General features: G+C 44.4%; 1 protein-coding gene across 1 annotated transcript in view; it reads right to left on the bottom strand.

Annotated features, from left to right (window-relative positions):
* SGK1 (serum/glucocorticoid regulated kinase 1) overlaps window positions 1–23,526 on the bottom strand; it is a 75,510-nt gene extending 51,984 nt beyond the window's left edge. The window contains exon 1 of the mRNA XM_079970672.1: window positions 23,285–23,526. Coding sequence (XP_079826798.1) covers window positions 23,285–23,353 — 69 coding nt within the window. The 5' untranslated portion in view covers window positions 23,354–23,526. The remainder of the gene's footprint in view (window positions 1–23,284) is intronic.
* Between the last annotated feature and the right edge of the window lie 467 nt (window positions 23,527–23,993).

Here is a 23,993-nt window from a genome sequence, read left to right as displayed (position 1 = left end):
CTCCAGATGCTGTTGGACTGCAACATCCATCACCCCTACTGTTGACTGTGATGACTAGGGATGATTGGAGCTGTAGCCCAACATCATCTGGAGTTACCGCAATGGGTACCACATTTGCTGCCTCTTGGTTAGGCTGTCAGGCTAGAAGTGGGGAGACTCAGCTTCACATCCCCAGAACACATTGGGTGACCTTGAGCCACTGTCTCTCTCTCTCTCTCTCTCTCTCAGCCCAGTCTACTTCACAGGATTGTTCTGATAAAAGGGAAAGGACAGGGAAGAACCATGTGTGCTGCCATGAGCACACTGGAGAAAGGTGAGATATAAATGTAAGAAGTACATGTCTGAACCTTTCCTAAAGCTACACCCAGGAGAATGCCAAAGGGACAAAGCAGCAGCAGTGATCTCTTCTTAAATCAAGATAGGATGCCCTGTTAGATCAGAGGGAAAGCAGCCACTTCCACCAACCCAGCGTTGAAGAACACTGGTCTTCTGCCAAAGGGTATTCAACCACTCTTGGCTGGTGGAAGTGTAAGACTCCACAGCTGCAGGGTTCCCCCTCCCCCTAAAATACAGTCTGTTCTTCCTGTGCCACGTCCACACTCCTTTTTAAGCCACTGCACTCATGCACATTGGGGCCATAGGCCTCATAGGCAGAGACATCAGCTTATACAACCAGCACAACGCCAGAAACACCATATGCATGAAAACATTGGGGAGGGGGGAATGGACTGTCAGAATTATATCCAAGGTATCATGCACCTCTAAGCATATGGAGGAGATTAAGCGTATAGTCATACCTCGGGTTACAGACCCTTCAGGTTGCCAGTTTTCGGGTTGCGCACCACTCCGAACCCGGAAGTACTGGAACAGGTTACTTCCAGGTTTCGGCATTCGTGCATGCACAGAAGCACTAAATTGTGCTTTGCGCATGCACAGAAGCGCCAAATCATGACCTGCACGTGCACACACGCAGCACTGTGGGTTGCGAACGCTGCGGGTTTCAAACGTGCCTCCCTCATGGATCATGTTTACAACCCAAGCGTCTGCTGTATTATACTTAGTTATTTTAAAGAGGGAAGTTTCTAGGTTGAAGTGCATTTGGGGTACACTCATGTGTTTTGTTGTGCTAGGAAGTCCCTCTTCAGTAAAAGAAAGTTGCATAGTGTTTCACTGGCCTTGGGGAAGCTTGGATTCTGGTCCCCACTCTGCCAGGAAGCGCAGCTGATGACCTTGGGTCAGTAATTCTCTTCCAGCCTAATCTACCTTACAGGGTTGTTGTGAAGATAAGGTTGAGGAGGGAAGAATCATGTATATCACTGTAGAGCACATAGAGCTGCATCCTTTAAGTACCAGGGGAATTATAAAGCTCCCTACTGATCTGCTTATTTGCCACAAGTGCCTTCACATTGTTCCCCAAATGGTTCTTGTCTAAACAAATGAATAAATAAACTAAGAAATCAAGCACAAGTGGTGGTTGCGGTGGGGTTGTTGACTCAGTCTTAGGCAACGGAATGCTTGCTTTTCAATAGAATCACTGTCTGCTTTGATGCGCTGCACATGCTCTCAGTGTGCATTACGGGTATCGGATGCCAAATGCTGTATTGTACATGACACAAGCAAAATATCCTCCTGATAGAAGCTTTTTTCTTTTTTTTAATGCTTTTGTGCTAGACACAATGCAGGCACAATGAATGGATCCTGTGTCACCCAAATCATTCTGATTATAGCTTATTTCATAGAATGGCAGTACAGACAGGCCAGAAGCCAGACTTGCACAACTCATGGCCCACCAAGCCAAATGCAACCATGTAGGGCTCACAAAGGGCTCAAGAAACCACCTGTTTTTGCAGCCTGCAAGGGACCAACAAAGCATTGAGATTGTTTGGGAGGCCACAGTGCAGGACTGACTTCAACTTGAAGGATGAGAAATTGTGCAGGCCTGGCCTGAGCTTGGCCCAGGGGTCTTTCAGACTGTAATCCTACCTTGGAGTAAGTTCCAATGCAGGGAGATACTTCTGAGAAGAAATGTGTGGGATTGTGCTGCAAGTCTAATTATTATTGTTGTTGTTGTTGTTGTTGTTGTTGTTGTTGTTGTTGTTACCAGAATAATCACCATGGTCCATCTCTGTGTTTCACATTGACAGCTCAAGAACACAGGCTTGGGATCCCTTAACAGTAAAGGGATTACTAATCGAAACAGATCCTAAGCATGCACAATTGCTTAAGGCAGTGGTTTTCAACCAGTGTGCCATGGCCTTGAATGATGGTCAGGGGTACTGCAAGCAACACTGGCCTCTGTCCCTCTTTCCTTTCCTCCCTCCTCTGATGCCCTCTCACGTCTCTGCCTCCCAAAGGCTTGCACAGCTGTTAGTTGCAGCAGCCCTGACTACAAGCTCAGCAGGAGAATGGTGCCTCTGGGGCTGGCTAGGGGGTGCTGGTTGCCAGTAACTGAGGCAGCATCAGAGTAAGCAAGCAAGTGGGTGAGGGAGCCCAGCCAGCCAGTCCACCATCCTTTGCTGTTGGGAATGGACAGACAAGTGGGAGGTCAGGCAGGTGAGCAGGCAGGCACTGTGGTGGCCTTTCTTGTGCTTGCTGTGTGCAAAGCCTGCCCGGGAGCTGAATGCCCAGTGCTGAAGAGAAGCCTTCCCACCATGCAGGCCTGGCAGCACTCACTGCTGCCACAGCTGCCTCCGAAGCTGGCCTCACGTTCACCTTTGGCCAGTCTCCATTGGGCCACTGGGGCATTCTCTTCCCAGGCACTTGTGGGGCATTGTGAGGAGGCACTTCTCTTTGGGGCAGGGAGGCAGCTCAGAGACCAGGGGCAGCGGAAGAGGCTGCCTGGAGGACTCCCAAGAGAGGGGAGGGGAGAGGAGGTTGAGGGATACTCCACAAGAGAGGGTATTCGAAAAAGGGTGAGAGGCTGCCAGCTCTGCAGGCAAGGGGTGATATAGCTGGGCTCCTGAGCCCCACAGGGGTGCCACAGAAATAATGTAGCACTCAAAAAGGTTGAAAACCTCTGGCTAAAGGTCATAAGAACATGACAAACTCAGATTGATAGCTAGCCCAACATTCTCTGCAAAAATCAATGCATGTTCAGTGGCAGGCTGAAATCCATCCAATTGTACACTAGTAGACTATAGTCGGAGAAGGGACGCGGGTGGCGCTGTTGGTTAAACCACAGAGCCTAGGACTTGCTGATCAGTAGGTCGGCGGTTCGAATCCCCGCAATGGGGTGAGCTCCCATTGCTCGGTCCCTGCTCCTGCCAACCTAGCAGTTCGAAAGCACGTCAAAGTGCAAGTAGATAAATAGGTACAGCTCCGGCAGGAAGGTTAACGGCGTTTCCGTGTGCTGCTCTGGTTTGCCAGAAGCGGCTTAGTCATGCTGGCCACATGACCTGGAAGCTGTACACCGGCTCCCTTGGCCAATAAAGCGAGATGAGCACTGCAACCCCAGAGTTGGTCGTGACTGGGCCTAATGGTCAGGGGTCCCTTTAACTTTTAGACTATAGTCGATCCAGCACTGAACAAGACAATGCAAGTCCAGTTCTGAATTGCAATGCTGTAGAGCACATGCTTTGCATTCCAAGGTTTGTTCCCTGGCTTCTGCAGGCAGAGCTGGGAAAACTGAAACCATGGAGAACTGTTGCTAGTTAGTGTAGAGAATACTAATCTAGATGGACTAATGGTCTGGCTCAGTCTAAGAAAGGTTCTTCTGCTCCCCAGGGTCAGAGAGAGACAGATGGAGAAAACAAGGCTTGACTGGGCAAGGCTGAATTCTACACAAGCTCTCCATCCTTTGCTAGCACAAGAGCACATGATTCCACAGTAGCATAATGGACAAGAGTATCATGTCATCATCCATAAACATCAAACAGGCAGTGACAACAACAAAAATATTTCAGACATTTATACTGCATTGTATCTTTTCTCAGCCTGCTATTCTTCCAAGCACATGGTTACAAACTGCAAGAAACATATTGCCTGCCTTAGGTTTTTTAAAAAATAATAATAATTCTAATAGATTTGCAAAAATCCTTTGCTAGGACCACTGCACCACAAATCCTTGTTTTGGAAACAGATGATGAAGTGAAGCCAGCAACAGTGATTCACCAGCTGGAGTCTCAGGGCTGGAGGCTTCCTCATAGCTGCTTGAGCACTAGGAAATCTATGTCTGAGGAGGCTTGCTTTCATTTCCTTATTCCACATGCCCAGTTGTTTGTATATGAATATATGTGAGAGGATTCCAAAGACTTTTCCTGGTAAACAACTTCCCCTGGCATGCAGACAGGGTACAGCTTTAATAAGACTAAAAATATGCATTACATAAGGGAGGGTTATCATCTAAAGCGAAAAGCCCTCCAGGTAGAAGAGCATCTGGGATTTCATTTTGGTGTCCATACAGCTTCATTTGAAAGCATCAGAGTTTGGGTCAGTGTGACCCAGACTGAACAGAAGTGGCTCAGATTTCCTTAAAAACTAAGTGATTCACAGACAGGAGAGAGACAAGAAGGCAGGCAATGCATAAAGGCTAATAACAGATGCTAGATAACATATAATTTTGCAAGTGGGTACATGAAAAACACACATACCAGGATGGACTTGTCTTTATCAACACACCATCAAGCCCTGTCTGAGGTCTGTTTTTCCTGTTACGATTGCTCATCCTGATGAGAGTGCACTTCCCCTTAGAAGTACATTTTTTACCTGTGGCAATCGTACAAAGCGCAACCAGGGATTTGTAAACAATCTGCATTGCTGCTATTGTTTAGTTAGTTATTTATCTGATGGATTTATAGTCTGGTCTTCCAGGGTGGTTCACAACAATGATGATAACAAAATGCCATGATCATAATAAAACAATTTCTGAAACCAAGAAATAATATAAAATAACAGTGAACAGCAGTGCTAAAACTTTCTGCAGAACTGCATCACAGGGGCTTAGAAAACATAAAGAGAGCCCTTCTGGATCAGACCAAAGGCCCAACTAGAACAGGATGCTAGAGTCACCCCAGGAGGACACTGGAGGGTAGCACTATCTCTGTCATTCTTTGAAAGACAATCATCAAACAGTGTGACCAAGTTTGTTTAAGTGCTGTAAAGAGATCTGAAGCCAGACTGAAATCAATCAAGACAGCCTGTTTCCTTCAGGGTATACCCTCCAATCTTTCTCTGATGAAAATAGGGATAAATAATAATAATAATAATAATAATAATAATAATAATACAGTGGTGTCTCGCAAGATGAATGCCTCGCAAGACGAAAAACTCACTAGACGAAAGGGTTTTCCGTTTTTTGAGGTGCTTCGCAAGACGAATTTCCCTATGGGCTTGCTTCGCAAGACGAAAACGTCTTGTGAGTTTGCTTCCTTTTTCGTAAAACCATTAATACCCGGGGAATCCGTGCTCCGCAAGACAAAAAAATCACAAGATGAAGCAACTTGCGGAACAAATTAATTTTGTCTTGCGAGGCACCACTGTAATAATAATAATAATTTTACTATTTATACCCCACCCATCTGAATGGGTTGCCACTCTGGGTGGCTTCTAACATAAATAAAAACTTAATAAAACATTAAAAAACCCCTTTCCTATACAGGGCTGCTCAGATGGCACAGGGGGTTGGAAAACTCTATACCCCCCAACATTTCTCCATAGGGAGATCCTAAGGAAAAGTAGGACATTCTTGGATCAAATCAGAAACCGGGATGGCTTCTGTAAATCTGGGAAATAGGGAGACTTGGAGGGTCTGTCAGGGTTGATTGCAGCTGGCTTGCCAACATCCCCTCAATCAACTTGGCCAACCACTCTGTCAGTCACTTTGGTGGTGGCAGTGAAATATACAAATGAAGGCTGTGACCGTGTACCCCTGTACCTCAGAGTAAACCCTATTGAACTCAATGGGACTTGCTTCTTAGTAGACATGAGTAGGATTGTGCTGCTAATGACTTGCCTTAGGGATGGGGAATATGTGACCCTCCAGATCTTGTTGGACTCCCACTCCCATCAGCCGGAGCCAGCATGGACAGCTTACATGTATGATGAGTGTTGTAATCCAACAACATCTGCAGGGCCAGCTATCTCCCAACCAAAAACACAGTTAGAATGGTGTTACTTTGTTTCCTCGAACCTTGCAAATTAACTTAAACTTCCAAAATGGCTGTCATTTAACATTGTTAAATCACCACAGACCATTGCCTCTGACCACCTCAGGCAGGCAGTCCAAAAGTGGAAGCCAGGCCGAGAGATGATAGTGAGGCATCTAATCATAAGCCTGCATTTTTATCAAAGCTTATATTTTTGATCAGGGCCTGCATTTTAAAATGAGCTTAAAGATTTTCAAATGTTAAATGCCAGGCAGAAGACCAGCTGCCTAAGAACCTTGGCAAGATGTTTATCCTCCTGGACAAGGGGGCCCCCTGATTTATAGCAGAAAACAATTCTCAAAGTCGTAAAAAGGGAATTACAGGCTGAGAGCGAGGACACTGACCTTGCATGTTGCAAAGTACAATTAAGCTGTAAGAGTGGTTAAATTAAGAGTTGGTAAATAGTAAAATAAAACCATGTGCCTCCCATTAAACTTGAGCCATATTTTCCTAAGGTTAAAAGGCCAAGAACAAATAGACTGGCTTGGCTGGAGAAGGGGAGTGTAAAGAGAAGAAGAGGTTTTCTTTCTATTTTATTTTGAGGCTGTAAAATGTTCCTTCCTTTTTTACTTTGAGAAGGTTTATTCTTCTAAAAGGCTATCTATGATAATGTATGAAATATATTAGCTTAAATGTAATTATGAATTAGAAACTAAGAAATGTTAAATCCTTATGCTAGATTCTTATTTCATATAGTTGGAAGAGACCACAGGGGCCATCAGCCCAGCCCCCCTTGCCAAGCAGGAAACATCATTAGAGCACACATATGGTTGTCAGGCCTTTGTTTAAAGACCTCCAAAAGAAGGAGATCTTTCAATGATGATGTGAACTCAAGATCCTTGACATCTGTTTAAGATAAAAATTTAAGATTAACCATTTGTTTTGGAGGGCAATAGGGCAAGGAGGGCAAGAGGTGAGCTGGTAATTAAGGTTCCTTGTTGAGACACATGTAAGATATATTACTACTTATTTGTCATTTATAGATAGAAGAATATATAGCTTTTTGTTTCCCATAAAAGGACATGAGGAAATGGGTGTATCTTTTGTGATTGGTTCTAGCAAACAGCCAATAGGAATTTCAACCAGGCTGATTGGACAGAGGCAGCCACAGGAGGAGCAAGGGGGCTGGATTAAGGAAATATAAGTGCTGGCCATAACGGCAGGAGGCCAGGCCAGAGCCTGGTAACCATATACCACTGTGCCTCTCATTTATTTGTCTGACAAATAAATTATTATTTTAATTTCTCTATTGCTGCGTTGAATATTTCATTCCAGCTAAGCGTTAACCACAAGCAGGGTGCTACAATAGCAGCCAATAATCCACAGGCAGCTCAGAAGTTAATTTCAATAAATGGTATCCTTGAGGCCATTTTTGCTGCTTCAGTAATCTGGTTGCAAGCCAAAGTAAAAGGTGGACAAGATGAGCAAATCCACCTGCCAGAGAGAAAGCCAAAATAGAGAAATATTTCTCCCCTGAGAGGATTAGAGGAAGGATGGAGTGTATAAACTAGAGACTCAAGGAGGAACCAGCACTAAAAGCATTAAAGGAATTATTCAACAACACAATAAATCAAAGCTGCAAACCTAGTTATTAAAAGTGCAGCCATCCAACTTGGACCCTGGGGGGAACATAACCAGTGACATTACTCACAGATGAGCCACTGTCAGACAAAACGTACAAACTATGAGATAAACAGCAGGTTCAAAATAATAATAATGAGCTGAGATACCTATGTTCCTCCTGAGGACTCTGCCGCTTCTTTTCTGCAAGGTTTTAGACAGGCACTGTCTAAATTATAGTGCCCCTACTCTTGAGGGATGCATTTAGGGTGACAGAGTATTGCTCTTCAAACACTTTGGTGGCTGTGGAGAGACTTTTCATGCACGCTTACAGCTCCACTTCCTACACTGGATCCTAAAGCTTGGAAGAGTGGAAACTGAAATTATAGAAGATGCATGATCTAGAGTGCAATCCTGCACACAGGTAGGCTACTTAAATCCCACCAATGTCAAAGGGCTCATTTAATCACCTTACTCTGTTTGCAGCCACTCAGCTCCATCCTATTCATACCCTCCAACTTTCCTCTGATGAAAATAGGGATGCCCTATCACATAATAATAATAATAATAATTTTACTATTTATACCATCTGACAGGGTTGCCACTCTGGGTGGCTTCTAATACATATAAAAACATAATAAAACATTAAACATAAAAAACCCTTCCCTATACAGGCCTGCTCAGATGGCGCAGGGGTTGGAAAACTCCATACCCTCCAACATTTCTCCATAGGGATGTCCTAAGGAAAAGTGGGACATTCTGGGATCTAATCAGAAACTGGGATGGCTTCTGTAAATCTGGGACGTCCCGGGAAAATAGGGACACTTGGAGGGTCTGACTATGTATGCCTTAATGGACAATTTATATGAGGCCCATTTCAAGGAAGGGTGCATAGGGATTATTGCAGCACTGAATCAGATTTGTAGAGGTGTAGAGGAAGCTCCTGTTGGATTTCAGTCACTTCTAATAGCTCTCAGTGTTTTGCAAGAGGACTATAGGGGATCCGCTTGGGGGAATCTCCCCATCTTGTGCTTCTCTGCTATCTGATATGGTTCGTATTGAGTCGGGGCTTCATTCTGGACTGGAGAAGCCACTCCTCTATGGTGTGTATTTCTATTAGAATTACAGCAATTCTTTCCAATGTGCATCTATACAAATGAATGGGCACAGGGGTGCCAACTTGAATAAAATATTGTGTGTGTGGGGGGGTGTAAGCCCCACCCTGCATAGTTGATCACATGACACAGTGCATGCACACCATTTGAATGGCAATGTCCATCCACTTTTGGGGGGCCCAGCACCCTCAAATATTTTATTGGGGAGCCCAAAGGGACCTCAGCCCCTAGGAGTTGGCTCCTTTGAATGCCATATGCCAACTTTATGCAAATCTGTGTCGTCCTCTTTTGGGCCTCTCTTTTTTTGGCATTTTCAATCTGAAGGCCCTCTGCCTGAGTCCTTGGAAAGCCCCTGCTGGCCAGAGGCATGGCTCTGTGCCAGGCAACTTCATATGTGTACAAACAGGAGCATTGCCATAGCAATTACTGCACCACTGTGTAAATACAGCAATAAGGGAAGTGGAGTAAGGTTTTGCTGAGAAAAAGTCGGAATAATAAACCAGACTAGAGTGCAGACTGGGGAAGTATATAAACAGCGGACAGACTGAACCCCTTACGTTGAGGGAAAGAATGTAAACATCAGGATCCCAAGTTTCTTTAAAATTACCATGAAACTAAATATCCTTGTAGCAATAAATCTGAGCTCTTGCCTGGGGATGAGCACCAAAGGGAACGATGTTATCCTTGCACCGGCCCTGAGGGAGAACTATGCATTCGCTTCACATTCCTGTGGGGACAAGATTGCTGAACAAACACGCGAACCTACTGATTAGTGGCCATCTCTGGTTAAAGAATAAATCTTTAGAAAAACACACCTGGAGAGATGCTTGACACCAAAGAAAGTGAACATGGAGTAGTCCTAAAAGTGAAATCCAATGCTATACATATTTAGTAGGCTTCCCAGCCAGGGAAAGACGGGGAGGGGGGGTAGTTACATAAGCTGCTTTCCGTTTCCCTTTGAGTTGGGCTTGGGTGCGATTGAAAATGACTTGATCCTGATGAAAGCAGGCACCTGAGCCAATTTATTCAGGCAAGCGTCATTAGGGAGGTCTACGTTTATAGGAAGAAATAGCGAGGACTTTCAAACATATTGATAGCTTTAGAAACAGTGTCACTTCCAGAGAGCAAGTGAAGGAAAGGGAGGGAAGAGAGACTCCTTGTGGGATCTCATGTTTATTTGCACATTTACAGCAAGGTGGAGGAGCAGCAATCAGATATTTCTGCATTCAGACTCAAAGATGCTCATAACTTCCTGAAAAGATTCATTAGGGAATCCTTGCCTCGGAGCTCGTCTGGCTCCTACTTCTCTCCAACACACTCACCCTCCAGATACTCGTTGGCATTCATGAGATGCTCTTTATGGATTCCCTTTGATCTGAGGCATCATCAAAGGCGAGCCGATATCTCTGAGTATTTATTCATGAATGTCTCCAGTAAAAGTAAATGCGATCTGTCTCACTCTGAAACTCTGTCCTAACACCAACAAACTGATCCGTCCCAAGTCAAAGCACTTTGAGGTCTGGCAGATTTCAATGGCAGTGTTGAGCACGGCCTTCAGTCTCTCCTGTTGAAATCAATGGACCTTAGACATGCTTCATGTCAGTCAGAAAGTGTCTGAGCTGATGAATTAGCTATGAAGAGAGGGAAGAATGCTGCACTCCTAATCCAAATAGATGCTTATGCAATAGCCATGGCTACATATGTGTTGCCCTGGTAAGGTGGTGCAAACAGAACCAACCAAGGGGAGGGCAGGAGAAACTAAATATAGCATCCCATTCCCCTTTCAACCTGTTTGCTGACTGAAGGGTGAAGCAAGGTTAACGGGAAGACCATCAAGCCCGAGGGTAGTTCTGCTGGTCTCTTGCAGCAGGAACAAGAAGTTTAAAGTTTTAGGGCACTTTAAAAACAAGCAATAATGCATTATGCCAGAGTATCCTTGTTCATCAAATGCATGAAGGTTACCTTCAGTTGGTAGGGGAGGGATATATAGTGTTTCAGTCACGTACTTAGGACTTAATTGCATCTGGGAGTGAGGACAATTCAAATTCTTGAATGTCTTCCTTTGGGCAGAATTGCCAGATGGAGGGGATATGTGAGCTGCCCTGTGGATAGAGCTTTGGAAATGTTGGTCATTCTGCATTCCACAGGGGGAAGGCAAATGTCTAATCTCCCAGTCTGATAGGGGAAAGGTATATCAGTGGGAGGGGAAAGTGGTACACTGCAGAATGCGAAAGCCAGTGTCTTTGAAGAAGTGAAAGGCTATCAATGGCTACTCATCATGATGGCTGTGCACCACCTCCAATCTCAGAGGCAATATGCTGGGGATCATGAATGGGAGACAGCTATGCGCTCATGTGCAGCTTGCACATGAATCTAGTTACCGGTAGTTACTGTGAGAACAGAATGCTGGACTAGATGGGCCTTTGGTCTGATCCATAAGGGCTCTCTCTAAGCCCCTGAGGAAACTGTGCAGTTTCAGTATCATGGTTTTAATAGGCACTGACACTCACTCCCTGCAGATGACATTCATCGATTTCACAGTGTGACAAAACTATGACATTCATTTCATTTTCCCAGGAGCTCTTATGCAGCTTGTTTGTCTGCCAAAGCAATGCAATGGCCTATTTGGCAACATCCTGCATCAGCTACCGAGGAGATCAAGACTTCTGTATTGTTCTCTTCTCGCCAGACGTGCTCATAGTTTCTGACTTTGCACTGGTCTAGCGCCAGCTGGGATCGTCTAAGGAGGGCAGCCTACAGTAAGTGATGTTACGGCTGTTGAGATGAGTTATGATAGCAGAACTGTCATCATACTCAGCAGATGAGCAGCTTCCAAGAACTGCATTCCAAATTCCCTGTCCTTCCCTGAGCACAGATATAGACATGTTCAGAGAGGCACATCCAACACGCACAAGAGAGGGATGGGAATATCATATCGTTCCTCTTGTCTGCAGTCATTCAAATGGTATGAATGGTATGAAGAGCAAGGTAATGTTAAAATGTCCAAAGGTATCTAAACCCAATCAGAACTTCTTTTCTGGAAGAAGCCTCCTTTCACACTTTTGCTGTATGTTCCAAAAACAGAGTGAGAGGCATCTACAGATGTTGTGCTTCAAGGCCAGAGACAGCAATAAGGCTATACTTATTAGATGAAGTGGTTTATTTACTTTCCTTGCTCACATTTACCATGCAGACTCGTGCTTTCCCTTCCAGAATTTTCTGTGAGTCCTGAAGTGGACTAATTTATCCTTAGCTCAGAGCACTTTGGAATTCTGGTCTGGATCAAGCAACAGATCTGTCATAGACATTACAGAAGAGGGACTGAAAAATGTGGAGAGTTGGCATGTCCGACACTTCAAGTCTCCTCTATGTATGATGTTAGAAAGGAGATCCCATAGATTTTATTCTCTGCCTTTCTCCTCTCAGTACTGCACCACATCTACTACACACGGATACATATGGATACAGAGGTACCACACCGTAGAAGAAATCCAGCAGAGGCAAAGGGTTGAATAACAGAATCATAGAATTGTAGAGCTGGAAGGGACCAAGGGTCATCTAGTCTAACCTGCTGAAATGGAAGAATCTTAACTAAAGCATTCATGACAGACGGCTATCCAACATCTGCTTAAAAACCTCCAAGGAAGGAGAGCCCACCACCTACCGTGGGAGTTTGTTCCACTCTCAAACAGCTCTTACTGTCAGAAAGTTCATCCTGATGTTTAGTCAGAGAAGTGATATGGAGGAGATATGGAGATCTCTTCATCCTCACAATTTCCCTTTTCCCTTTGTCCTTTTCATGCTTATATTGCTACCTCACAAATGTTTCAAGACCATTTCCCTCGTGGTTTTAGTTTGTGAGAGCACCAAGAGATATCTTTGTGGCCACAAATAATTTATGTACTTCGTGATCAAGGATGTTTTCTTGGATTGCTGTCGCAGTAGCAATTTAAAAATGGTGCCGGTTGGGCTTGCTCATCCTTCTCAAATTTACACATGTATTATGAGAATTCATAAACTTGTATATACCCTACTTAAAAGGTAAAGGGATCCCTGACCATTAGCTCCAGTCATGACCGACTCTGGGGTTGTGGCGCTCATCTCGCTTTACTGGCTGAGGGAGCCGGCGTACAGCTTCCGGGTCATGTGGCCAGCATGACTAAGCCGCTTCTGGCGAACCAGAGCAGCACACGGAAATGCCGTTTACCTTCCCGCCAGAGCGGTTCCTATTTCTCTATTTGCACTTTGACGTGCTTTTGAACTGCTAGGTTGGCAGGAGCAGGGACCGAGCAACGGGAGGTCACCCCATCACGGGGATTCGAACAGCCGACCTTCTGATCAGCAAGTCCTAGGCTCTGTGGTTTAACCCACAGTGCCACCCATGTCCATATACCCTACTTAGTCCCCTACCAAACTGAGCTTTCACTTGAGAGTCTGAAAAGCACTGGACATTCTCTTTCCTTCTTTTGATTATGTTTTGCTCAAGCAAACCATTGCATGGCCTTAGGAGCAGCCTTTTTTATAATAATAATAATAAACTTTCATGAAAATGTCCAATATTGTGCATTGTCATCTTCTTAGAAGTATTTCTCTCATTTCACCTTGTCCTTTTCCCCATCTGCTTAGCACATGGGATGCTCAGAGGGGGTCTGCTCTGCTGAAGGCACGAGATAAAAACATTCTAAGTCTGTTCCAAAGAGAAGCTGAGCACCTGTATTTCTTTTACTAGACGCAATTAAACTTCAGTGATTCAGTTGCCCAGTATCAGGGGAAGAAAAGTATGATGGGAAAGACATTTGCTTCTTATTTGGGTTGCAGCCCACCAGAGTCTTATTTTGCTGAAATCTGTTTTAAATGTTACTTACTAACAGTTGAGGAAAGGGGAAAAAAAGAATGCCTCCATCTTTTTTTTTTTAAAGCATTAGACAGTTTTAAAAAATAGGCAACTGTCCCAGATCTAGCTGGCATTTTCAAGATTTCCCCTTCCGTCTCCTGAGGGAAAAGCCATTATCATCCTAAAGAGTCTAGTTTGCAGTGGTTTCTTGGATCTATTCCTGGCTCTGCAAAAGTAATGTTGCAAGAAGCAGAGCATAAAGCATATTTCCCATGAATTATACCACAAATGCTACTTAACCACATACAGTCAGCTCTAAATGTTTCTTTTTAAGGGACTTAAATACTGTTATAGGGCTCTTAATATGCAATTAGAAAACAGGCAAATAATTATGCACTCTCCTCCTCAGCAGCTTACCCCCCCTTGAGCAAGCACAGCATTTTACCCCCTCTCACTTGCATGCTAATTACATAAATTGTTTTCAGTGCAGGAGATCAGACCTAAAATGTGCCAGTCAGTACCCTAATAGATATTGCTGCCCTCTCCCCTTCCCCATTGTCCCTGACCATTGGCCATGCTGGCCAAGGTTAATGGGAGCTGGCACTCGACAACATCGAGTGGGCAGAAGTTAGCCAACCATGGGTTAGACAAATGATGGATGTGTCTATCAGCAAATAGTAGCCAGGAAAGCTAAACAGATCCTCCATGTAGCAGTAGACCTCTGAATTCCAGATGCTGGAGCCAATGAGAGAGAATGGCCATCACCTGCATGTCCTGCTTCTCAGCCCTTGGCAGTCCAGTCTGGCTGGCCCCTGCCAGGCTACGTGTGATCCAGCTAGTCAGTGCATTTGTATTTTATGATGATGCAATTGTAATAAGAAAGTGCCTTTGAGCACGTGCAGAGTCTACCACTTCACCACAATGAACCTTACCTGTGTTGAATTAGGACAAAGAACATATATAGGAGTGCATGGCCCAAGTAGGCTTGAAGCCCAGGACATATTCAGTTTAGAAACTGGTCACTCTTGATTCTGATGTGAGTACATTTGCCAAAACACTTTTTACATGTTTTGAGAAATAGATGAAAGCATGAAGCAGGAAATGTCTCTTTTGTCCTTACAAGTCCAGCCCTACCATTAGCCAGAGTGAGTGAGGTGGCAGCCTCAGTAAGCAGTTAGGAACATAGGAAGGTGCCTTAAAGCAAGACAAACCATTGTTCCATCTGGCTCAGTAATGTCTGCATTGACTGGCAGCAGCTCCCCACAGTTTAAGGACAATTCCTCCACCCAGCCCTTCCCAGAGATGCTGGGCATTGAATTTGGGACCATCTACATGCAAGATGTATGGGACGCGGGTGGCACTGTGGGTTAAACCACAGAGCCTAGGACTTGCCGATCAGAAGGTCGGTGGTTCAAATCCCCACAACGGGGTGAGCTTCCATTGCTCAGTCCCTGCTCCTGCCCACCTAGCAGTTCAAAAGCACGCCAGTGCAAGTAGATAAATAGGTACAGCTCCGGCGGGAAGGTGAACGGCGTTTCCATGCGCTGCTCTGGTTCACCAGAAGCGGCTTAGTCATGCTGGCCACATGACCTGGAAGCTGTACGCCGGATCCCTCGGCCAATAAAGCGAGATGAGTGCTGCAACCCCAGAGTCGGTCACGACTAGACCTAATGGTCAGGGGTCCCTTTACCTTTACCTTACATGCAAGATAGATGCTCTTCTGTGGAGCTACAGCCCTTCCCAAAGATGGGGGGGCCAGCCATTTTTCCTGAGCTTACTAGCCATTCTCCTCTGTGTGTAGATAGAGCTGTGTGTGCCACATAGCCTCTCTGTGCCTCCTAAACTAATCCTGTTTTTCTCCAGTGTGATGGAAGCGGCTGCCCTGTTGCCAGCATTGATTCAGTTGCCAGTCCAATCAGCTTCTGAACATGGAGTGAGCAGGCGACAGGCGCCATCTTGTCTTGGGCTGACTTGTCTTCATAGCTTGGCCCAAGCTGCTAATTACTGAACATTTTCTAGGATAAGCCAGTTGACAAGACTTTAATCTTTTTCTCAGGCTTTTGATTAATGAACCCTAAATCCACCCGAGTATAAATAAACAAAGAAGAGTCGTTCTTTGGATTCTCTCGCTGCCTTTTGGAGAGTGTTACATTCTTGTTCCCATTCATCATTTATTTATCTTTTTAGCCTTTCTCAACGGACAAATAGCTTCCCCTTAATAAAATCGGGGAAAGCCTGGGTTACTGCTTTATCTGCCACTGTACTTAGTAAGACGGACATTTTGGTGCTTGCAAAATGTTTCTTTCTCCCTGCTCTCTTTCCTTCATCCTATTTGATTAGATGTCACACCATGTTATTTCATGAAAGCTGAAGATGATCTCTCTTAAGAAGCTGAGCAATAAACTTTTTTTTTTTTAAGGGAATGAGCATCAAAGACAGAGTGGGGAGAATAAAACGGTGCACTTTGAAACAGCTCTTATTAAAACCATCTGGCAGCAATTTTGGCATATATAAATATGCAGGCATAGGAAGACACGTAACCTTTACATCCCAGGAGACATAGAAAATGCATTTCAATATTCCCCGCCCTATGGTTTACTGATCAGATCCTCTCAGGATATCGCCAGCAGGGTTGCTATACGTCTGGATTGTCCCAGACATATACAGAATACTGCTGTCGGCAGCAGTGTCAAGGTGGAAATCGGGAAAATGTCCAGGAAAATCTGGACGCATGGCAGCCCACATCAGCAGTGCCGTTTGGGCTGTTTTTCCATCAAAATAGCTCGAAAACGGCATTTCTTTTTGTGATTTTGCCCCAAAAGCTCAACTTTGGGCAAAACTTTAAAAATATGGCAGCCCAAATTGCCAGTCCAGTCTACAAAGTACTATGTTTTGTTTTGTTTTTGAAAATTATATTACTAATACGAAGAAAAATGGAATGTGCATTGCCTGCCCCTTCAGACCTTCTACTGAATGTGCAGAAGGCAGGAGGGTGGAGCAAGCATGGATGTCCACATTAGGACGGCCCTTGGAACAGTATCTGGGCTTACAATCTTGTCCTTCGGTGGTGTTATGAGGGTGGGTTTTTTCCAGGGTAGGCAGTATGCCTGGGCCCCCTTCTAATTCTGGGATCCAGCAAGTGCTAAAATCTAAGCAAAGATTCAAATTGATGAAATAGCCACACAAGTTTCTCTAAGTATGGGCCATTAAGGTAACAAAAGAACTGGCTGTGTGCGGTCATGTTGTTTGGATGCAACTACCGGTACTCTATTCCAAACTTAAAAATGGAAAGCTTAATGCTGGTGATCAACAAAAGAGGTTTAAAGACTCTCTCAAGGCAAATCTAAAAAATTTTTGTATAAGACAATTGGGAAACACTGGCTTGCGAGCGCTCCAATTGGTGAACAGTCTTTACCAAAGGTGTCATAGACTTTGAAGACAATTGAACTCAGGATGAAACGGAAACATGTGCTAAGAGGAAGGCACCTTTGGCAAAACCTCACCGTGATCAACTCCTGCCTGGAAACCTATGTCCCCACTGTGGAAGGATGTGTGGATCCAGAATTGGCCTCCACAGTCACTTACAGACTCATTGTTAAGACCATGTTCATGGAAGGCAATCTTACTTGGCTTTGAGTAATCAAAGGAGGAGGAGGAGGAGGAGGAGGAGGAGGAGGAGGAGGAGGAGGGCACTCCCCTCCTCAGCTTACTGGTACAGTGGTACCTCGGGTTACAGACGCTTCAGGTTACAGACTCCGCTAACCCAGAAATAGTACCTCAGGTTAAGAACTTTGCTTCAGGATGAGAACAGAAATTGCGCCACGGTGGCAGCGGGAGGCCCCATTAGCTAAAGTGGTACCTCAGGTTAAGAATAGTTTCAGGTTAAGAACAGACCTCCAGAACAAATTAAGTTCTTAACCTGAGATACCACTGTAATTAGAAAGACAAAGGCCAGAACTGGGAGTTGTGTGTGTGAGCTAGAAGTTGGCAAGCTGGACATCTGGGAAACAGAACCATGCCTGATGTCTGCTGAAACCCAAGGCTGGGCTATGGGAAAAGCAAGACTCTCTTGGGTGTTAATGCTATGAACCCCTCCATCATAGGCTCAGGTGGTATATATGGTATATGTAAATAAACCATACATCATAAAGACACCACAGATCTCTAGGTAAGTGACTGGAACCCCTGAAATCTATCCCTGCTTGGTGATTGGGGTGGCGTGCAATGTAAGATCAAGCTTTCCTCCCAGGCACAATTGCTGTGGTAATGCCAAAGAAGGCATGTTGATTTAAATGGGGATGACATCTGATTTCTCATTGAGCAGGACCAATGTTTCTAATAACTATCACTTAAAAGTTTCTGAGCATGAATCATCGTGCCTCTGACCTCCATCTAGCAAACTCAAATATTTCTATTCTGATGACCCCAAAATGTTCGGAAATGTCAAGAGACAGCGTGTGACAGCGTGAAGCCAACCAAGGGGGAATTATACCTTAGCAAGGAGAAACACACACAGCCTGGAGCAGTTTAAGAAGTTATTTCCTTGGTCTTTGTAGATTAGGCTACTGATGCACTAGAATGATGCCACTCTGTATCAAATAGTAATTATTTTCTCCTCTACTGAAAACAGCAAGGTAATGAAGGAATACACACACTATCAGCCTAAGCTATAAACGCATGTGTGATTTTTCTCAAAAACTTAAGAAATTATATCTGCAAGAAATTATAGGAAAATCCCTACCTTACTATAATAAAATAGAAACAAAAATAGCTTGTCTAAAACACCCACTTCCTGGCATTGCATAATTGTCCAGATCTTCAGAAGGGGGGCCATTTGCATGCTGAAACAGGTAACTCCTGTAGGAAACACCCCCCCCATGCCTCTGTTTGCACCATGTTTTAAGACACACACTTGAAAGAGAGGGCAACCCCACAATGCTGGAAAGATATGGAATGCATTCCAGGTTATTGCTTCAGGGTGCATATAAATTATGAATTGTGTATTATTGCTTTTGTTCTCTTATGAATACGGTTTCAAGAGACAAGAACAAGCACACGTTTGTCTCTTTAAGAAACAAGAATTCCGGTCTGCTTACTGAAGACACTTTTACTGTCTTATTCCGTTTCTTCTATGACTGAAAAATTAAATGCTTGATTTTGGTCAGGAATTGGCAGGCTGTGTTCCCTCCGGAGTTGTGAGGTGCCAAGTCCTGTCAGCTTCAGCCAGCATGTTCAGTGGTGAGGAACCAGGGGAGAAGCAGTCCAACATCTGAAGAGCCACAGACCCCACACCCCTGATTTAAATGAATGCAGAGTATTGGTAATAAACATTAGACTGTAGCCAACCAGGTCCTACTTTAAGCAGACCCACTGGGAATTAATGGTGTTAAATCATGACCACTGATTTCAATGGGTTAATTCTGAGTAGGGCTAGCATTGGATATAATCCTTAAGAGTGTGAAGTTTCATACAATCGCTATAACATTTAAATCAGGTTACTGCCTCCTATATGTGCAGCGTTAGAATGACTACACTGGTGGGCTACTGCAGCAGTGCGTGTAACATCAGAAGAGCCTCAAGTCATAAGCAAAGTACTCTCACTTTGGGATTTTGTGGCTGAAAATAACATTTTTGGGGTTTTTTATGGTTTCAGGATCCAGTTCATCAAAATAACATTTTCTTACCTATAGCCAGTACTTTTTTTCGGGGGGGGGGGGCGCAGGGGGCCGCATACTCCTAAACATTTTGTGAATCTAAGTTTGGCCTCATTGAGGGGCAGTATTTCAATATGAGTAAGAAAATGAGAGTACTCCTAAACATTTTTTAAAAAAAAAAACCACTGGTTATAAGCTCATTCGCAGGCACTTCTACAGAGTATTGTTCTGGGGGTCAGATCACCAAGGAAGCAGGCAACAAAATTTAGAAAGGTTCTCATGTTGCCTGGAATCACAGAATTGTAGAGTTGGAAGGGTCCCTGAGGGTCATCTAGTCCAACCCCCTGCAAGGCAGGAATCTCAATTAAAGCATCCATGACAGGTGGACATCCAACCTGCTTAATTCATACAAGTTACAGATAGGTAGCCGTGTTGGTCTGCCATAGTCAAAACAAAATAAAAAAATTCCTTCCAGTAGCACCTTAAAGACCAACTAAGTTAGTTCTTGGTATGAGCTTTCGTGTGCATGCACACTTCTTCAGATACACAGATGTGTATCTTCAGATGTGTATCTGAAGAAGTGTGCATGCACACGAAAGCTCATACCAAGAACTAACTTAGTTGGTCTTTAAGGTGCTACTGGAAGGAATTTTTTTATTTTGTTTTAATTCATACAAGTTCATTCAGCATGATACCCAAATCTCCAGCAACTTTAAAGATCAAATTTCTTTCCATGTTTCCCAAATATGTTGGCTTATGTATTATGCCAATGGCTAAGGGCCAGACTAAACATGCCCATTTTTTCTTTATTTTTTAAAAATGTAAATAGCTACAACATCCTCCTGACCAGTACTGAGATTTTGGTGGGTGAGCTGTGGGACTTCACCCTTTTGCTCACTGCAATGTTTCCAATAAAAATCACCCCCAACCCCTGAGATGCTATAATCAAGGGTAGGGTAAAGTCTTTTTCAGCAGATCCTTGAAATCTGGACATCCAAAAGGGGCTCTGGATTTCATGAGTCTGTTGGTGCGTCTTACCTGTGGTTACCAATTCACACACACTTTTAAGTAGAACACACATAAATGAGTTCAACATAGGGAAAGCATAGCAGGCAAATAATCATAATGTGTTTTTCCTGTCTGATTTTTGGCAGAGGCTGAAGCTAGAAGAATTCCTTGGTGATGGTTAAATTCTATTTGGAGAAAATTCTGCAATGAATTTAGACTGAATGTAACACAAGGTACTGTTGTACAAATAAAACACAAGAGCTGAGTAACCTTTCCATGTTGATATTGATCAGCTATTGATTAGAAATAGTCACTCAAGGTCTAAAACATCAGGGATTCTGTGGCAAATAGTTCACAGTAGCTTTGGATCACAGGAAGAACTCAGGATAGTGAGGGATCAAAATGTCTCAAAGCAATTTGTCAAAAATATACCATTTGCATTAGGTTTTCTGCCTGCAATCTCTATCCTGAAGCCCAATCCTATGCACAGTTACTCAAAGGTAAAGCCCAGTTTCAGTGGGACTTTACTCTCAACCAGGGCTTCAATTCTACCATCTTATACCTGGGAGTAAGAGATTATAGGTCTGAAACTTAATGGGACTTACAACACCATCCTGTATATGAATCCAGAAGTAAGTGAATTTAAGATTGTATCCTTAGGGACAGATTGCAGACCTAGTCATATGTTCATAATGTGGCTTAAATGAACATGTGAGGAGCTCAGAGCACCTGCAAGTGCATTAGCTCCACCCCCATGCACATCGCCCTCCACCACTTCAAGTCTGCAGAAGGTTACCATGAATTTAAGAACCTTGGAAAACCCAGATTACAAAACGTGCAGAAGCCTCCTTGAGTTCAGGAGGCTTCCCCAATGCAGACAGCCATCCTTGAAAGTGCAGGGAGCAATGCAGATGGGGCAGAGCTGGCATGCTCATGGATGCTCTCCCCTCCTTGTGTGTTAAGCCATATTATGAACACCTGAACAGGTGAGGACAAGTACTGACATACCAGCTTTATAAGAAGCTGTCTTCTATGTTGGACCTTTGGTCCATCGAACTCATTAGCTGTGACTCTTTGAGATTCAGGCAGGGTTTTGTTTCAGCCCTACATGGATATGCTGGAAACTGAACCTGGGACCTTCTGCATGCAGATGCTCTAGCACTGAGTTATGGTCCTTCATTGCTGGGGAGATGTCTCCAGTTTTCTATCTGATGCATGGAGGCTGTTGCTCTTGACTTATCATTCAGAGGTCCTAATTTATGCCACGGAAATGAAGAGGAGCTAGGCACGGGTGTCTGAGCAGAGGTTCTCCGAGTTTGACTGGTGGGCTAAATGAAGTGACAGCTTCCTCCATACAAGGCAGGCAGGAGGTGAATGGGAATGAGTGAGTGAATGAATGAACAGAACTGTCTGCCTTGTTTTACTACTCCGCCTCATTAAAGAGAATCCCCAGCCCTAATCATTCAGAAAAACAAAAGAAATCCTTACAAGAAGGATCTAGGTAGAATCTTATCCACCTGTGTTGGCTTGAAAAACACCATCAGTCTTGCTTTTGTCTTGTTTGTTCAGAATTCCTGTGTTGCCACCATAAGGGGAAAATGATCCTGCTGTATTAGCAAAATTTGGTGGAATATCAGATCCCTGAATGATGGTGGGTGCTCTTAACGTACTACTAAGGAACTATATGGGAACATAACTGCATGTATACACAGAGATTTCCACAAGCATTGCAATATGCAGCCTTTCATCTCATGAAACACTAATTGCAATTATTTAGACACACTGAATCAGGCAAGCAGGCTAAGAAGAACCCAAGTATTTTAGTGGAGCTAGGGATGCTGTCATTGTCTTGCACAGCAAGTGCCTGCCTGATGCTTCTTCTCTGCCTCTGCTCTTATTGCTATTCGGTCGGCTGTGGGTTACTGGGTAGATTATAGGCGGTGCCATAGTTTTGCTGAACCTGCAAACATCTTAGCACAAAGCAATGAATGGAGGTGATATAATGCAGCACTTTGCTAGGTGTGAATGAATGGGCTGGAGCCAGCAGGTGAAGTGGACAAGAGAGAGTGGGAGAACTGGAGAACTGGGATCCTACTGGCACTCAGTTCTCATCGTTATAGCCACATATTATTATATTGTATTAATGTGCATAATGCTTTCCTATATTTTCACTTGTCAGATCTCACCTTTATAATTCTACATTTCAGGGCATATGCCCCCATTTTACAGAAAGAGGAATTAAAGTAGGTCACAGAGCATTTCCACCCCCCCCCCCACCCCAAGATGGGAAATTGAGAGGGAGGAGAAAAAACCAAATAGATTTGACAAAGAGAGTTAACAGTTAACGAGACAACTTCAGAATATCAGAAAAGTCCCTCTAGGCTAGCTCAATGGTTTATCTAGCCTAGTGCTTTGTTTCCATCAGTGGACAGCTAGATCACCCCTGGGAAGAGCACAACAGTTCTCTCCTGTTGTTGGTCCCCAGTATTTGGTATTCAGAGATATACTGCTCCTGTACATGGAAGTTCCTTTTAGCTACTGTGGCCAATAACCTTTGAAACAAGAATCAAAACCCCTTGGCTCTCTCTCTCTCTCTCTCTCACTATACCTCTGGTCCGTCTCTGCTAATGCACACACCTCTTTCTTTAGGTATCTTCCTCCAGATAGTGCCTTGTTCTGGGTGCTAGACAGAGGTCTGTGAGTAGCAGCAGCACATTCCTCACCAAACAGCATTTACGTAATGCCACAATCATCGCCCAAAATGCACTTTCTGTTTGAAATTGGTACAATTACGCCACTGTTTAAAAAAATGACCATAGTTTTGCATGCTATCCATACTGGCGGTTCGCTCTTAAACACACACACAAACACACTCCTAATGCTCCCGCGTCTCTCTCTCTTTTGGCATCACAGTAAATGATCACATCAATTAAACAAAAAACCCAGCATGTGCTCAGAGAGCATCCTTACCCTCTTTTTAAAGAACTGAAAAGCGGAACACTTCTTGACTGGGAATCCATTCATGTCTTTGTTGACCATTTTCCTCGAGGGAGGCGGACACACAGCGATAGATCCCGGGCAGAACTCCCTTTCGCTAGCAGCGCATCTGTTTCGCTCAGCGTCCCTCCTGGAGCCGGTGAATGAAGACAGAGCAGGGCAGGAGAAGCACAGGCTGGGCTCAGGCGACTTATCCCCTCTCACACATTCATTCTGCTGCACTGGCTACTGCAGCCTCGGCAGCAGCTGTTGCTGGCTAGCTCTCCCCCCTCCCCAGTTGTGCTTAAAAAGAACGTTCCATATACATGCACATCAAAGGAGCCGCTATAGAATCCAGAGACAGTTAGCCAATCAGCTGGGGATGAGATGCAGGGGGGGGGGGGGAGAGGACCTGGCTTCGCTTTACGCGGTGTGGTTCCTGAAAGCCTCCTAAGCAAAAGCAGGCAGGCAGGCGATTGCTCTTCTTCAGGTGATGGTGTGATTCACTGCTGTTTGGGAGGAGAGAGATGGTTTGTGCAAGTTCCAGAGGGAGATGCAGTTCAACAGCAGCAGCGGGGTGGAGGGGGGGGGGGGGAGAGATGCACAGGAAGCGGCAGCGGAGCAGAAATAAGTGCAAAGGATGGAGGGGGGGAGAGCTCAGGGCACAGAAGGAGCACAAGGCAATCTGTTTCCCCCAGGGGAA

Source organism: Podarcis cretensis (assembly GCF_951804945.1).
Source record: "Podarcis cretensis genome assembly, chromosome: 3".
In the NCBI taxonomy this organism is placed as follows: domain Eukaryota; kingdom Metazoa; phylum Chordata; class Lepidosauria; order Squamata; family Lacertidae; genus Podarcis; species Podarcis cretensis.
This window is presented reverse-complemented; position numbering and strand designations above follow the sequence as displayed.